This window comes from Callorhinchus milii, unplaced genomic scaffold (genome assembly GCF_018977255.1).
Source record: "Callorhinchus milii isolate IMCB2004 unplaced genomic scaffold, IMCB_Cmil_1.0 Scaffold1, whole genome shotgun sequence".
NCBI classification, from domain to species: domain Eukaryota; kingdom Metazoa; phylum Chordata; class Chondrichthyes; order Chimaeriformes; family Callorhinchidae; genus Callorhinchus; species Callorhinchus milii.
In genome coordinates this window covers 130,910,247-130,927,243 of record NW_024704742.1, presented here as the reverse complement: position 1 = coordinate 130,927,243, position 16,997 = coordinate 130,910,247, and the positions used below count along the sequence as shown (strand labels likewise).

Here is a 16,997-nt window from a genome sequence, read left to right as displayed (position 1 = left end):
GGTACAGCTAGTACATATATAAATGCAATGGAGGTCGTTTAATCAGACAATCACAATGGTAGTGAACTGGTTAGAGTTGGGTCCAAGTTGGTATCAGTGGAACAGTGCTTTTAAATACAGTTCAACTGCCTCAGCTGGAAAAAAATACAATGTGCAGCTTATGCCTGCAGTGCTTCTCATAAGTATCATCATCCTGTATATTCTGAATCTTGGATCTCTAAAGGTGATATGTGAACTACGGCTTCCTATTGTGCAACAGGCAAAACAAATCCTATAGCATCTTATGTGTACAATGCACTGACTCTTGCATGCTAAATATTAAACAGCAGAAGTAAAATCCACATCTGAAATAGCAATTTAAGATTAAGATTAACCCCATCCAGAGCAATTGTTCACAGTAGTGTTGTGGGTTGTAACAATACCCAGCTTGTATATTAATTGTTATTTTCATTAAATAGATAACAAACTGGGATGAAATGATATGTATTGCCTGAGGAAACTCCACAATAATCTAGTTCTGGATCGATAATAGAAAGGGAAGATCCAAATTTCAAAGTATTTTTCTCTCAGTAATATTGTTTTTTGTGTGCAAAAATGTTGTGGCTTTTTCCGACACTCAAACAACTAACTACACATAGAAACATTTTCATGCATTAATGTTCCAACAAATTTACAATCCAATTTTTTTAAATAAAATTACATGTAGAAAGAACATTCAACTGCAAATTGTTTTTGACTTGCATGCACAAGCCTAAAGAAACTAAAACATAATTCAATACTTACTGGAGTCCCATTTCTTAAACAAATCGATCATTCATCCTTTGTAGTTCCTGCAGGCAGAGGCAGGAACCTTTCAATAGACATTTGAAATGTAATGGAGATTTAAACAAAGAATCACAATAGTATTGGGCTTGTTACAGAGTTGGGTCAACCAATAAAGGCAGCAAAGTCCAATACTAATACATTCTGCTGTGGATTTTATTTACACAAAAGGTAACCTAGTTCAGATGAGGAATGAAAGGTGCTTCATATTAGTTGCCCATTCAGTCAGAATAATTATTTGTTGAAACACCTTATCAAGTCATCAAACATCTAGAAGCACTTTAAAGGATTTACAACAACAACAACTTGGATTTATATAGCGCCCTCCACACCGGAAGGCATCTCAGAGCGCTTCACAGTAACGGATCCCTGGACCGAGCCGGGGGGAGGGGGAGGAAGGTGACCAAAGGCGCGGTCGAAAAGAAAGGTCGTCAGTAGAGTGCTGAAAATAGGAAGGGTGGGAGCGAGACGAAGGGAGTGAGGAAGGGAGTTCCAGAGCTTCAAGGCATAGTGGCTGAAGGCACGGCAGCCGTGGAGCGGAGGACTCTGGGGACGAGGAGGAGGCCAAACACGGAGGAACGAAGGCAACGGGAACTGTTTTGAAGAGAGAGGTCAGAGAGATAGGGGGTGTGCGGAGGAGTGCAGGGACTTGAATACAAGGGTGAGGACCTTGAAATCGATCCTCTCTGGGATAGGCAGCCAGAGCAGTCTGGCAAGGACTGGGGTGATCGGGGAACGGAGTTTTTCTGCGGTGAGAATGCGGGCAGCAGAGTTTTGAATGATTTGGATTTCATGGATGGTAGTGGATGGGAGACCGGTGAGGAGGTCGTTAGAGTAGTCCAGTTGAGAAGTAGCAAAGGTATGGACCAGAGTTTCAGCGGCTTTTGAGAGGTATTGGCGGAAACGGGCGTTGCGTCAGAGGTGGAACAAAGCGGTGCTGGTGAGGGACCGGACGTGGGGGAGGAAGGATAATTGGGGATCGAACCTGACGCCCTAGATTGCGTCTAAAACTTTACTGCAAAGTGTAGTGACTGTGTATTTGTAAGCAAACAATTAGCACACAACAATGTCCCCCAAATAACCATGGAATGAATGACCAATTGTATAGCATCATATGTGCAGAATCTGGAAAACTGTTAGCCAGGACACTGGGAGAAACCCCATTCACTTTTCAAATAATGCCATGGGACCTTTAATATCCACCTGAACAGGCAGACAGTTATAACATTGCATCCAAAGGACGCAATGTAGTGTTCCCGCAGCACTGGACTAGAATGTCAGCCTAGTGAGCTCAAATTCCCAATGTGGAGCGTGAGTCCATAGGGTTCTGCCACGGAGGCGAGAGTGCTACCAACCAAGCCAGGCTGAAAATACCAGCCAGAGGTGAAACAAAATAAATGAAGTTTCTTCAACAAAATGATTTTGTTCCGTAACAGAGGGAATAAGCAAAAAAAACAGTATTTCAATACCGCAAACTCAGCTTTTATTAAAAAATACATGAATCAGGTGAGCAAACCCAAACCCATCTCCTTTAACAAATAATTTTATTTAAAATCTCTTTATACAAAAGTGTTGTTATGGTCCCAGCTGAAAAACATTCAAGTCAAAATAGGTATATTATTGGTCCCTAAGAGTCTGTAGGAAGAACCTTGTTATTATGTGTCTGAGCAGAAGGACATCAGGGTGTAATTTGCGTTATTTTTTAACAGGAGAATGGTTCAAAATTCCCATCGGCCGGCAGGAGCTCTAATCAAAAGTAGATGGGATAGGAGAAAAGCTCCCACAAATTGGCATTGTAATTCTAGTTGCTGTAATCCACCCTAGATGCATAAGTCAAATTCTTCATTAAGAGAAATCCCAATACCTCAAATTACACCCGATTTAATGCATTTCATTTTAAACTGTTCTAAATAGAAGGCCAGGACAAAGCCCCTTTGTATAGATTTTATTTCAGCTCAAATCTATGTACTTATTGTTCATAATTCTCCCATCAATATCAATATTTTTGTCTTAAAAAGTCAGTGTTAATGAAAGGCAAATTATTTTATGCAACAGTTTGTAATCTGTGAAATGCATATTTTGACACTCAGGCACATTACAAATTGAAGTTAATGCACTGTATCATTGATACATTTCAGTATCGGCCCGAATCCTAGGTAAGACCTTACCTCAGTACCAGACCCGCCAAACATATGATAATGAATTACTGTACTTTATTATGTTACTTTAGCTGCAATCTTTCCCAGTGCAACACTGCACATCCCACCAGCACACATTTAATGTGGCATTGTCCCTGTAAGTAACACAGCCTCATGTGAAAATAAGATTTCATAAAAATTCTTAATACAGAATACCAGTGCACACAATCAGAAATCTCAGCAAAATAGCAAAATAATAAACCGTGAATTTGATGCATCAGGCGCATGTTTCAAAGCCCTTCACAGATTTACTGTGTGATGACTGTGTCTTGTAGGCAAACGCAGCATCCAATTTGATACAGCAACACCCCACAAACAGCCATGGAGTGAGAACCAAATTTAATTAGGGAATTGTTGGCCAGGTCACCGGGAGAAACTCTCTTCTCTTTCCAAATAGTGTCATGGGATCTTTAACAATACCTTCACAATACTGGAGTTACATAAAAATAGCAAATATCTGAAGTCTGTTATGTCAAGGCAAACATTAAACCAGATTGTGGGATGTTCAATATGTAATCAACTAACCAAACAGTTACTGGGAGACTAAAAATAGTTCATTGTGTAGAAATCATTTAATGACTGCAAGATAACTTATTTGACAGACCTTGTTCCCTACATTAGCTATGCTGATCTACGCACAGCACTGATGGTACACATTCTATCAGAGTTACCTTAAAGAAGTGTATGATAGCCACAGTCTTCTCACACAATGTCACAGCCTAGACTCGACAGTCTTTTCAGTCAGTCTCTTGGGAACATGTGAAAAAGGGAACTGCTTAAGTTATATGACATGGCTTCACACTTTTTACTTGTTTTTCCTACAAAGAAAGAAAGCAATGAAAATGTGCAATATAAATAGACTCACAATGAAAACAGCTGAGCTCTGAAAAATAAATTCTGATCTTGGGCACAATTCAAACCACTGGCAGTAATGAGACTTCTCTCTTGGAATCAACAGATCCCAACCCGCATACTCAGTACTGAGAAACGTGGTGACTATAGTATTTCTGCTTCCCTCATCTCCTCTGCAGTAACCACCATAAAACACAAGACAGAACTGAGAAGATATTGCAGTTAAAATGAGCAGAATGATGCACAAAATTCACCAACATAATTATAAATATATTGTGATATCACATTTGGCATGAGTTCTGTAACAATCCCAGTATTTAGTGAATGAATATATTGTGGATTAAGTGGCAAAGCTAGCTTTGTCCATGTGCTCCGCCACGCAGGCTCGTAGCTGTGTTACACCAGTCAGCCGCGGTTGCTACGTGCACATATTCCTTGTGGAGCCGGTGCTGTTTTGAAGATGGAAATCGAATATCATAATGGTTCAATCACCCCAAGGGAGACAGTCCGACCTGTTTTCCTAAATGAAGAAAATGGCTTCCAGCATTCGGCTTTCTTCAAGATCTTCACACGATTCCCCAAAGTGTGTTGAAGCTATCGCTGGCTTGGACCGTAGCCACTGGCTGCCGCTGTAACCTGCGCTGCTCTTTCTCAGCTTGTTATGCAAGTGCTTGGTGTGCAGCTTGGGCTTTTGTAAGGAAATCGGACTCAATGAATCCACCAAGTCAACAAGCGAGGCTTCATAGCTTTACATAAACAGAAAAGAAAAACATAGCATGTTAAGATGGGTAAAACCTATTTGTTCTTTTCCTTTATTAAATATACACAACTTCATGCAAATGGGATGTTTTGGCTGACATGGAGGTGCTATAATAATAATAATAATAATAATCCTTGCATTTGATATAGCGCTTTTCACGTCGGGAGGACATCCCAAAGCGCTTCACAGAACACACTGTAACGTGAATTGACTGCATATTTGTGGGCGAATGCGGCAGCCAATTGCGCACAGCAATGTCCCACAAACAGTCGCAGATTGAAAATGACCAATTTATTATTGTTTTGTTGTTTTTGGAGGGATTACTATTAGGCGTGTGGAGTAAGGAAACTTGCCCAAGGTTTTGCCCTCTGCCTGGAATTGAACTCAGGTCTCTCGCTTGCAAAGCGAGTGCTCTAACCACTGAGCTACAGGTGCTATACCAAATGCAAGTGTTATTATCATTATAATAAACATTTATATTACACTACTGTGTCAAATGTTTGAGCATTGGAGAGGTGAAAAACAGGACATTATATCACCAGTGATAACTATTACAGTCAGGAATCGTGATCAAACCAGTCGATAGCTAAAGACTGAATGGCCTGAAGCCGGCTGAAGCCCTCAGCAGCCACCGGCAATGCCGTCTGCAGCCACATTGAACCCATTCTGCAGTGCTGCCTCACAGCTGAACTGCACTTAAGACTAAGAAGTGAAATATCATATGCTCTGGCCGGATGTATCAAAGGGTATGATTTTCACGAATATATGATTTTCATGTCTGGGATATTCTTATGTTCCTATGCAATTCAAAAATGATAGAAATATAAGCTTGTATTCACATTCATCTTCTTTGAATTCACTTTCAATAGCCTGCTCCATGTCCCCCACCATTGGCGGTCAGGCCTTCAGCTTTGCTGCCCCCATCCTCTGGAACTCCATCCCCAAATCTCTCTGCCTTGCCCCTTATCTCACCTCCTTCAAGGCCTGCCTCAAGACCTTCCACTTTGACTGTGCCTTCAGTCACACTTTTACCCCCACCTCAGGTACAAACCAGCGTCTTGGGACATCCTTCTGACGTGAAAGGCGCTATATAAATGTAATTTGTTTTTGTTGTTGTTTCACCTTCACTCGTAATGGTCACAAGCAAAAATAGTTACATAAAATGCACTTCACTAATAAACACAGCACGATAAATACTTTAGATCAGGCCAACTTCTCTGAGATTCTGGAGTGACTTATTAATAAAAACACCAAAAAAACACACACGCACTCGCTCTCAACACCAGTGAACAACAGCTGTGATAATAGAACATGCACTCTCCCCTTCCCAGACTGTAGCTCAGTGGTTAGAGCACTCGCTTTGCAAGCGAGAGACCTGAGTTCAATTCCAGGCAGGGCGAAACCTTGGGCAAGTTTCCTTACTCCACACAGAGCCTAATAATAATCCCTCCAAAAACTAAAAACAATAATAAATTGGTCATATTCAATCTACGACTGTTTGTGGGACATTGCTGTGCGCAATTGGCTGCCGCGTTTGCCCACAAATATACAGTCAATTCACTTTACAGTGCGTTCTGTGAAGCGCTTTGGGACGTCCTCCCGACGTGAAAAGCGCTATATCAAATGCAAGGATTATTATTATTATTATTATAAATAATTAAGCAAATGGACAAACCCATCACACTTATTGATACAATAAATAAATTAATCCACTCAATTCTCCCAGTCCTCATTCCACCCCCAAAACTTACTGGATAGCATCTACTGTTCACTTCTCAAGGAGTCAACAAAAACACAATGCAAGCCCCAACTATAATTCTAATGACTACTCAATATTCTCTCCGTCTCAGACACACATACTCTCTCACACACACACACACTCACATACACAACCTGCTTAATCAAACATCTACTGTGAAAAAGATTTGAAATCAGATTGAATAAAACTCAAATAGATAAGGCATACAATTAATTAGATGACCGCAGAGGATGAGGATGAACACAGGGTACCCCGCTTCACTTGCGAAGGGGATATGTACAAGTCATTTGGTGTGGCTACCTCTCATGCGTTGTACAGTTTCTTTTAATTGTGAAAGAGGCACAGCATTCAGTAACTTTGTGTGCAACGCTGTCTATTAAAAATGCATCACAGGATAGTGGGAAAGAAATTAAATATTACAAATTTTAAAAAATTCTCCATCCACAACTGTTTGTGGGACACTGCTGTGCGCAATTGGTGTTTCGCCCACAAAATATACAGTGAATTTACTTTACAATATATTCTATGAAGTACTTTTGGGACTTCTCAATGACGTGATGAGGTACATCAACTGCAAGGATTATCATTATTATTATTGTTATTATTAGAATTATTATAAGATACAGGAATGGGACATTTGTTAAACCAAATTGAGGATTCTGCTTTTTTTTAAATAAGTATAAAATGAGTTAGAAATTACTTTGCAAAAAATCAAATCTATTCGTTAGGACTGAAGAATAAACATAACAGTCTTGCTAACATTTTCACCTCAGCGAAAATATTCTTGGGGTTCACAAGGTCAAAGTTAATAATGTCAAATAGCCGCCATCAATCCAGAAATTAAGGTCGTAAAAAGTTAACTTCTCCAAAACAAGATTGACAAATGTTTCACAAAGCAGCTGTTCACTTTTAGCCTGCGATTGTTCATTTGTAAAAGGATTTTTTTTCAATGGTTCAAGAAGAAATTAAGTTTGTTAGGGAAAAAAAGCTGGCAATTATCATTTATTATTCGGCAGATGACAACCAAGAGCTAACATTAATGGGCACAATCAATCCCGCTCTATTGGTTGGGTCATTCTTTTCTTCTACCTGCCACAGAGTGAGGATTAATACCAAGGGGGTGATGCTCCAGGAGTGTGGGTCAATATTAATCCGAGGTTAACCATCATAGACAAAGAGCACGCACACTGACGTGTAAAATGTTTATTCCATGCCCTGTAGTGGCAGGTGATTGCAGCAAACAGTGTTTCAACCTGCCTGTGGCTTTATGACGCTGAGAACATTAAAATCTGCTGAGGATAAACCAGCAAACAGAGATCCCATCTGCCTGTTCTTCAGGTGGACCTCAGGTGCTGACAGTACAGGGCCAGTGTGGAACTGCTATGTCCAAATAATAATAATAATCCTTGCATTTGATATAGCGCTTTTCACGTCGGGAGGACATCCCAAAGCGCTTCACAGAACACACTGTAAAGTGAATTGACTGTATATTTGTGGGCGAACGCGGCAGCCAATTGCGCATAGCAATGTCTCACAAACAGTCGTAGATTGAAAATGACCAATTTATTATTGTTTTTGGTTTTGGAGGGATTATTATTAGGCGTGTGGAGTAAGGAAACTTGCCCAAGGTTTCGCCCTGCCTGGGATTGAACTCAGGTCTCTCGCTTGCAAAGCGAGTGCTCTAACCACTGAGCTACAGGACCCCTAACTGTCCTTTAAACCTCACATCCATGCTCTAACCCATTCGGTTCTCCCTCCACCTCCACAACACTGCCTGCCTTTACCACTATCTCTCCCCTCAGGCCTCCGAGATCCTCTTCCATGCTTTCATCACTTGCAGGCTTCACTACGCAAACTTTTTCCTAGCAGGACTTCTCAACTCTTCCCTCCACGTGCTGCAGGCTGTCCAGAATTCTGCAGTTTGTGTCCTCTCCTACCCTGGACTCCACAAGCTTATCATCCCCCATCCTCACCCGGCTCCACTCGCTCCCCATTCCCAAAATGATTGAGTTCAAGATCCTTGCCCTCCCTCCACTGCCGTGCCGTGCCCCACGCTACCTCTGTGGGCTTGTTAAATGCTACCAAGCTGCTCGCTTCCTCTGCTCAACAAGCACTGGCCTGCTCCACGTCACTGCCCTGCCTCCTCCACTATCAAAGGTCAGACTTTTAGCCTATCTGCCCCAACTCTCTGGAACTCCGTCCCTCTCTCAAGATCTTCCTTTGACCGTGCCTTCAGTCACTTTCCTCTCATTTGCCTGCAAAAAAATGTCACTACACTACATTACAAGAGTCACCCTGGATCAATTAGTAGCATTCTCAACTCTGAGACAAACAGTTGAGGGATCAAGCCCCTCAGGGCTTTGATCTCACAGTCTAGACTGAGACTCTAATGCAGTATTAATATAATAATAATCCTTGCATATGATATAGCGCATTATCACATCAATTGCGTACAGCAGTGTCCCACAAACAGTCGTGGATCGAGTGACCAAAATTATTATTTATATTTTTTTTCTGAAGGGATTATTACCCCTAGAAAAGTGATCTGCCAATCGACTAACAACCGGGCTCCTATTTTCCACTAGGTAAACAAAGGCGTGTGGAGTAAAGAAACTTGTCTAACGTTTTGCCGGGAATCAAACCCAAGTCCTCGCATTTGCTCTAACCAATACGTTACAGGACTCCACTCGGTGTTGGTGGAGCGCTGCATTGTCAGACATTAAACTGAGGTCCCATCTGTCTGTTTTATTTATTTGGAAGATTCTTGATCAGATCATTAGGAGAATCTCCCATCTCTTTTCGATTTGTACAATGGGATCTTTAAAGTCCACCTGAACAAGCAGAAGGGACTTTAGTTTAAAGTCAATAGATTAAAATAAAAGCCTGAAACAAAAAAACTCATTTTAAAAGTGAAAACTAAACTACTTTAAGATTTAAAAAAAAAGAAACATAAAAAAAATGAGAACATAAGAATTTGCTTGGCGAAAGAAAACCAAGGTCCATCCAGTTCGCCTTTCACCATGCTGGCAGTTGCTTGAATTCATCAAAACAAACTAGGAAACTTGGTAAATTCAGAACACTGTAAAAAATCTTCTTAAAAGATTTCTTTGAGCTGTCTTCACAATCGAATATCAATGCAGCAACAGAAGGGATGAATCTAAAAGACCTTTTTTAACATTAGCTATCATAACCTCCCTTCCAAATTTTACAAAAAAAATAATTCCAATAGATTATTGACGGAGGTAAGGGAGGTGAAGAGGTAATTGAGAGGACTAAAAATAGCTGCAGGAGAGGAGCTAGTGTCAGTACAGGCTCAGTGAGTTGAACAGCCCCTTTTCTGTACTGTAATTTCTATCATTATAATTCTTCCAGTGCATTATTAAAATTATTGGGATTGTGACCAATGCAGGTTTTAGTTCTGTTCTCAGACTGTAATAGTTACAAAATTGGTATTGATTTCCACTATTTGTGCTGGTTTATGGTGTAGGCACAGCTAATCAATCTCATGTGCCTTTTACTGCAATTTAAAATTCCATTAATTGTGAATAAAAATGCTTTACTGCTATTGTGCGTTTACCACCACTTTGTGTAATGTTAATACTCATCGACTGTTGCTTACATGCTTGCTGTATGTCTTGTAGACCATAAATTTTCAGAGATGTAATTTTATTATGTTTCATTTCGATACTACTAAAATTTATAATAGGACCAAATTTTTTCCATTTAGCGTTTAAAATCCTGCATATTTTGACACGCTCTGAAAAATCTTCATCAAAATAATGGGCAATACAAAATGTGATGGGACATTACGAAAATGGTCTACGGGTCTTAATACATTTTAGACGTTATCCCAAAGCAACACAGCTGCCGAGACACAAATAAAGCGTAGCCGACTGTAAGTACTACTTTATTACAAGGATCCAGAGAACACATTTTACAAAATACAGTTGCTTGAATAGAACATTAGCGAAATTAATGAATAAACTGACACTGCCATTTGCATTCCAGCAACCCACTCTGTTAATTTATTACGACAAATTTCTTTTGTTTGGATGTGGAAATAAATAAGCAGAATTATTTCTGCTTATTTATTTCCACATCCAAACAAAAGAAATTTGTCGTAATAACGTTGCCTCTTCTCTGAATCGTTTTAAACTGTGCCCATTATTTTCTAATTTCTCTCCCTATTGGAATACGCCTCTCTGCTCCACAGCTTCCTCATTCTGAGGTGCCGTTCCATGGCCGTTAGTTACTCTCTGATGCCCCGCCTAAATAGTCAATTTTCCTCTATGGGCAGTGAGTGTCAGCAGGCCATCCAGCTATAGAAGGTAACACTGTTGGTGCCTTTTAAGCTTGACATCTCCTCACCCGGCTGCCACACAGGTGAACACAGCTATAGAGGGAGCAGGTACCCTGGCTGGTTTTCTCCTCCCTAACTCTGGGAAGGCTGGGGTCAATTTAAGAGGGGCGGAGGGTTGGGGGGTAAGTTTATATAACCAGCAGAGAATCAAATACCCTGCCTGCTCTACCATCGAAGGTCAGGCCTTTAGCCTGTCTGCACCCACCCTCTAGAACTCCATCCCATAGCGCCTTCGCCTTGCCCACTCTCTTGCTTTTTTCAAGGCTCGATATGCAGACATGCAGAAGGCACGGTCAAAGAAAAAGGTCTTGAGACTGGCCACATCACTCCCACCCTCGCTCGCCTCCACTGGCTCCCCATTCCCCAGAGGATCGAATTCAAGATCCTCATCCTCACCTACAAGGCCATTCACGGCCTTGCTCCCTCCTACCTCTCCGACCTACTATTCCCCTACTTACCTGTCCGTACCCTCCATTCCTCTGGCTCGGGTCTGCTCCACATCCCCCGCCCCAACCGCCCTACCATCGGTGGCTGGGCTTTCAGTCTCTCAGCCCCGAGGCTCTGGAACTCTATCCCCCGGTGCCTTCGCCGCCTCCTCCCTTTCCTCCTTCAAGGCCGGTCTCAAGACCGCGGAGCGGATTCCCTTGATTTTGGATTCAAGGAAATCCAGCATTTCCTCGCAGTGAAGGTTGGAGGAGATGACCTGCGCGGGGTGGCGGGGGGGGACGGAGGAGTCGGAATGTGGTAGAGAACAGAAGCCTGGGGTTGTTCTTCGCCTCCAGGATTATCCTAAAATCTACCTGGCATATAGAAGCCTCACACCGAGGAACTCAATTCTGATCGACAGTGATTCTTTGTATGACGCAGAGAATAAATCAAGGCGCATATTTTGAATTCCAGAATTTAGATTTAGATTATAAATGAACCAATATGTTTATGCAGTGTAACTTCACATGCTCTTGTTTCACCATCATGATGTGTTTTTAAACAGAACATAATTCTTGCAGGTATCTGACACGTCTGTTCACTCTGCAAAATGTGAAGAAAATGCACAGGAACACTCCAGAGTTAATGGAAAAGTTCCTTAATGCAAGATAACTCTCTTTAAATCACTATCAACTCCTAATGAAGAGCTAACAGAGTTATTTGTATCAGAGTTGGGTGGACTCATGAATTTTGCATTTCCAATTCAGTGTACAAATGTTGCTAAAGTAGCATAATTCTCTTAATTAGCATAAACCTTTGAGGGCTCCTTGCTTTAATGTATGTATATGCAAGTTTATTCCCCATGAACCAAGCATTTAGCTATTAAACATTTCAAATGCTCTCTCTAGAACATACTAAATTATTCATGAATCTACACAGCTCCGAAAGCTGCTTTTAGTGAGATTCAAAACAGCAGAATATGCACCGTTCAATCCATTATTTAATTCTAAAATTAAGCTATGGCTGTATAACTGCTATCAATTTTCATTTTTATAACAACAAACTAGTAAAAAGAATCCTGGCTTTCAACAAATAATCTTGGCTCTGCTCCTGTGCTAATTGCTCCGCATGTATTTTCATGAGCATCACATAGTTTTGCGTGGATAATCCACAGCGTAGGTTTTCCAGTTTGGTTCTTTCTACCCAACTGCACATCAGATGGCTCCTTAAAACCAATTATTGGAATATAAATTTGAAACTACTTTTTTACACACCGATGGACTAACAACGCAAAGAACCATTTACTAAAACTAGTTACTAAAACTTGAAGAATTACATATCTATGTAAAAAAAACCTCCATATTTATACAGTATACAATTATATGAAATTACATCACAGCAATTCAGCCCAGTGAGCTAATGCTGTTGCTAGGGCCTAAATTAGCCCTATGTACTCTACATTATAATTGTCTGTGGAAATAGTTAAGATTTCTGTCCCTAATGACACCCTAAAATAATGATTAGGCTGGGGAGCTTCGGACTACATTCGTTCACTCTGCTTATCCAATTCTGGAGGGCATTCGGTGCAAGTTGGCAAGAGCCAAAGCTTGGGGACCTCAGAGTGCATCTCACCCATTTGGCATTTAGCTTACATAGTTAACAGTAGCTGAGCGGGAAGAATTCCTTCTCTCAGTGACTGAACTGTCCCTTCAAGCGCTGCCAGGCTGGTGATTTGTCATCAACAGTGCCGTAGAGTACTGCAGACCCGCCTAGCTCAGGAACCGACAGTCGAGACCACCACAAAGAGTTGATTCGATTCCAACATTCTGTTGAAAGCATAACGTGATCATGCTTTCAGAAGTGATCCTGATTTACAGCTTACTGTACAAAGTGTAATCAGTTAGCATTAGATTTTGNTTTTATATAATCACTGACTGCAGTGTGAGCTTTGAGCTCTGTTTGGGAGCCAACAGCGTATTTCAATAGTTCTTTTTCCCCTTGTATTGTTTAATGGATCTGAAACTCCTACCAGCTTGGGTACTCACTCAGAAATAAATCAGTTTGGGTGGATGTTTCCCTGAATTAAATATTTCATTACCAGTTGGGGGATTTCCAAGATGGTAGCTCTTCTCTTGTGGAGAGAGAAGACGAGCCCGCATGATACCATGTCATTTCACTGCACACAAACCATAGTTAGTTCCCAATTGTGCTGCTAAATTATAGTTCCTGGCTGAGATACATTTTATGTATAATATATATGTCCAAATTAAAAGCACACATTTTACAGCATTTCCATACTCTGTATTTTTATTTAAATGTAATCATTGTTGCTGTGAGTGCAGAGGAAGAACTGAAATGTCCTATTAAGTTACTTAAGCTCCCTTTCATCTCTCCCCAGAGGTGACTACCTGCCACCTTGGAAATCACTTAAAAAACGATTAGTATGAAATTCACAGGGTGATGATGTAGCAGCTATTTATTCTTTTTCTTTATTGTGCAGTTTATGTTCTCAACACACCCCTGCTAGTATTAATAGAGGTTTTGCCAGATGAGGATGCTGTGTAAATGGATTGGAACACAGCAACTGGCCAACATTTTGATTAGCTGCACCAATGTATCCATTAAACTAAATGCATTTGTGATTCTAATGTAAAATACAGCTTCAGTGAAGTTTGATGCCAGATTAATACTCATAACAAAAATGGACTTGCGCAATAGAGAAACTTTATCTGAAACTGGGATGAGCATTCATCGGAGACTAGAAGAGAATTTTGTTTCCAACAACTTCTTTAGCTATTTGGTCCTGAGCTACACAGACCAGGATTTGATCTCCCTGTTTAATCCCCAGTCGGTGCTGCTTTAATAATAATAATAATCCTTGCATCTGATATAGCGCCTTATCACATCGTCGAGACGTCTCAAAGCGCTTCACAGAATATACTAAAAAGTGAATTGACTGTATATGTTGTGGGCGAAACATGGCAGCCAACTGCGCACCACAGTGTCCCATAAACAGTTGTGGATTAAGTGACCAAATTTTTTTTGCGATCCTCCAATCAACTAACAACCGGGTTCCTACTTAATGCTAGGTAAACAGAAGCATGTGGAGTAGGGAAACTTGGCTATGGTTTTGCCCTGCCTAGGAATGGAACCCAGGTCCTTTTGCTTATGAGGCAAGTGCTCTAACCAATATGTCACAGGACTCCACATGGTACATCATTCAGTGATGGGAATAGCTAGGTTGAATAGGATTTCCTTGAGGGATAGGTAAAAGATATAAAGAAATAGAATGCAGAAGAAAAGCTGAGAAGTAAACTGAGTAGTAATTTAAGAGAAGCTGGAGAAAATCAGAGTTTGATAACTGGGTATTCCAATGTATAAGAGGCAACGTGTCTATACCAAGATTATTGCCAGGAACGGTGGTTGAGATTAGGACACTAGCCTTAATTTAAAAAAATACAGCTTGATGTTATGATGGGAGGACCGTTGGGTGGGTATTCCAGAGGGATGAGACCAGGTGGGGCCAAAGCACCTTCTTCATCCACTAATCTAGTGTTCTCGTGACAGGTGAAAGAGAGTGTGATAACACAAGCAACTTTAAAGAAGATAATCAGTGACTGCTTCTGAAAACAATGGGGTTCACAAACAGGACATCACTACAGTTACACGTTAAAGGTATGCCTGAGATTCATTCAACCCTAAATGTCCTTCAGACCCTACATCTGGGCTCTCACTTAGTTAGCCTTGCCTCACCTTTGCAACATCACTGACCTCTGCCCTACCACACTTTGGGGTCCCCAAACTTCAGCTCTTATCAATCTGATGTGATTGCATTCATGACATGGAAATTTTCAAGTATGGGTAACAAACATATGAAGGACTCTGTTCAGCTCTTAAACATGGTGATGCATTTCCACATACATCAGACTCCTGACTGACCAAAAGAAAAATCCTTTGGGGATCAAAAACTATCACCCTTACCTGGTCAGGCAACTCAAACATTCCGTATACTCTAGGATCCCCATTCTGGCTGCCTAATTCCAGAGAGTATTAGGCCCAAGTTGGCTCTTGCCTGAATTACACAGACAGGCAGGATCATCATCTTGGGGACAACGTTCTAACCTCATTTCAAAACACAGGAATTTCCACACGTAGGTGACATGCATTGAATACTCTTGATGGATTTCCCCGTGTGTCAGACACCCGGCTGACCAAACTGACCAAAAAGAATGGAATTTTGGTGAAGTACCAGGGCTCCTGGAAGCAAACCTTAGCAAGAATCGGCAGCGTCAGAAGAGATGGAGAGAAAATTGGCAATATAAAATGCACTTAACCTTTAGTATGCAGATTGAATGTTCTGTGGAAAATGAAGCCTCATGAGTTGCTGGGACCATGGGAATACTGCGCTAACCACGGCAACCATTAAATGACAAACAGTTAAAGTGCAAAATCAGATTATTATTCTGTAATTTTGCTTGATTTACGTGGAGAGTGAGAAAGGCACACACAAAAGTCTTCAGGAGATATTTCAGGGGTGCAACCACTAACATCTAAATTGTAAATCTATACTTCCACGCCATCCCACTAAAATTGAAGGCAGTTACATTAATTTTGCATGGTCCCAAATACAGAACCTTTAATGCTTTCCACTAAATCAATAAATACAACATTCTGGATGCATTCAACATTCTGTCACTGTCTTCTGCAAATTACATCGCAACTGCAGGCTTAATACATTATTCATATACGCATTGTCAGTGTATCATGAGGTATTGCTGTTTAAGAGTCTTTCTAATAAATAAAACAACAAATGTATGCAAATATCAGCATTTTGTGTTCCATTTTCTGCATTTGAAGTGAGAAAGTCTTAAATAAAGAAAGCAGGCCCTTACTGCGAAATGGAGAAAGCAACCAACTCCTAGCAAGAAAGGCTTGTTACAAGGATTGCATTGTAATCCTTGTTCTCCAAAGAGCACCTCCTGGATGACTTGGAGCAATCCCAATTATATTGCTCGACAATGTGCTTTTAAAGATTAAACACTATTCAAGTCCAATTAAAGCCCAGCTTTTCTTGCTTCCAGCAAGGTTCGAGACAACAACCATCGAGGATGCAAGTTCCTTACTGTTTACCGATATTAAAACACAATGTGTAAACATGGCAGAGGAGTATCTGATTTAAAAACATATATGGTTTTAGGCAGTCATCGCAGCAGCAGTTATCATAACACGTTATTCATATTAAATGGTGTAGAATTGCCAAATATAATCCTAAACTATGAATTGTTAAGTATGCTTCTCTATAACCAGCAAGGTCCGCAGTACTGACTACCATTTACAGTGCCTGGGAGCGAGAGAGTCCACAACGACAATTATAGATAAGCAAATCCCAGACTCACAATTAACTACAGTATTCAAAAGAACATATATCATAGTCTAACCCTAACTCTATTTGCAACAGAGATTTGAAAGGCAGACTCATTGTAATTTCCATTTGACCAGTTCATAGTCATTTTCTTCATTAAAATGTTTCAGTGCAACAGGATGACATTGGCACAAACAAGTGAAATCCAATCATGCTCAATTTTACAATCTTGTTTTCATAGTTTTAATGTTTTGCATAGTTATTCTGAGGATATTATTGCATCAAAGCAGCTACTGTGCTGGATATATTAGGAGAAATATCTGTGATAATTTAATTTATATCAAGCAATTATATTGACTTTTAGTTGTTGGCAATGGTAAATGTCCTAGATAACCAAGACTGCAAACTTCAAAGTTGCAGTAATAAGGTTATAAAGGAAGCAGTGGAACAGCTATACT

The 16,997-nt window shown here is 40.6% G+C and overlaps 1 protein-coding gene across 3 annotated transcripts in view; it reads right to left on the bottom strand.

The window, feature by feature from the left end:
* Positions 1-3,397: 3,397 nt before the first annotated feature.
* Positions 3,398-16,997, bottom strand: part of kiaa1328 (KIAA1328 ortholog) — an 83,135-nt gene continuing 69,535 nt past the window's right edge. For all 3 annotated transcript variants that reach the window (XM_007897136.2, XM_007897135.2, XM_007897133.2), the window contains one exon: positions 3,398-4,618. In XM_007897136.2, coding sequence (XP_007895327.1) covers positions 4,393-4,618 — 226 coding nt within the window. In that variant the 3' untranslated portion in view covers positions 3,398-4,392. The remainder of the gene's footprint in view (positions 4,619-16,997) is intronic.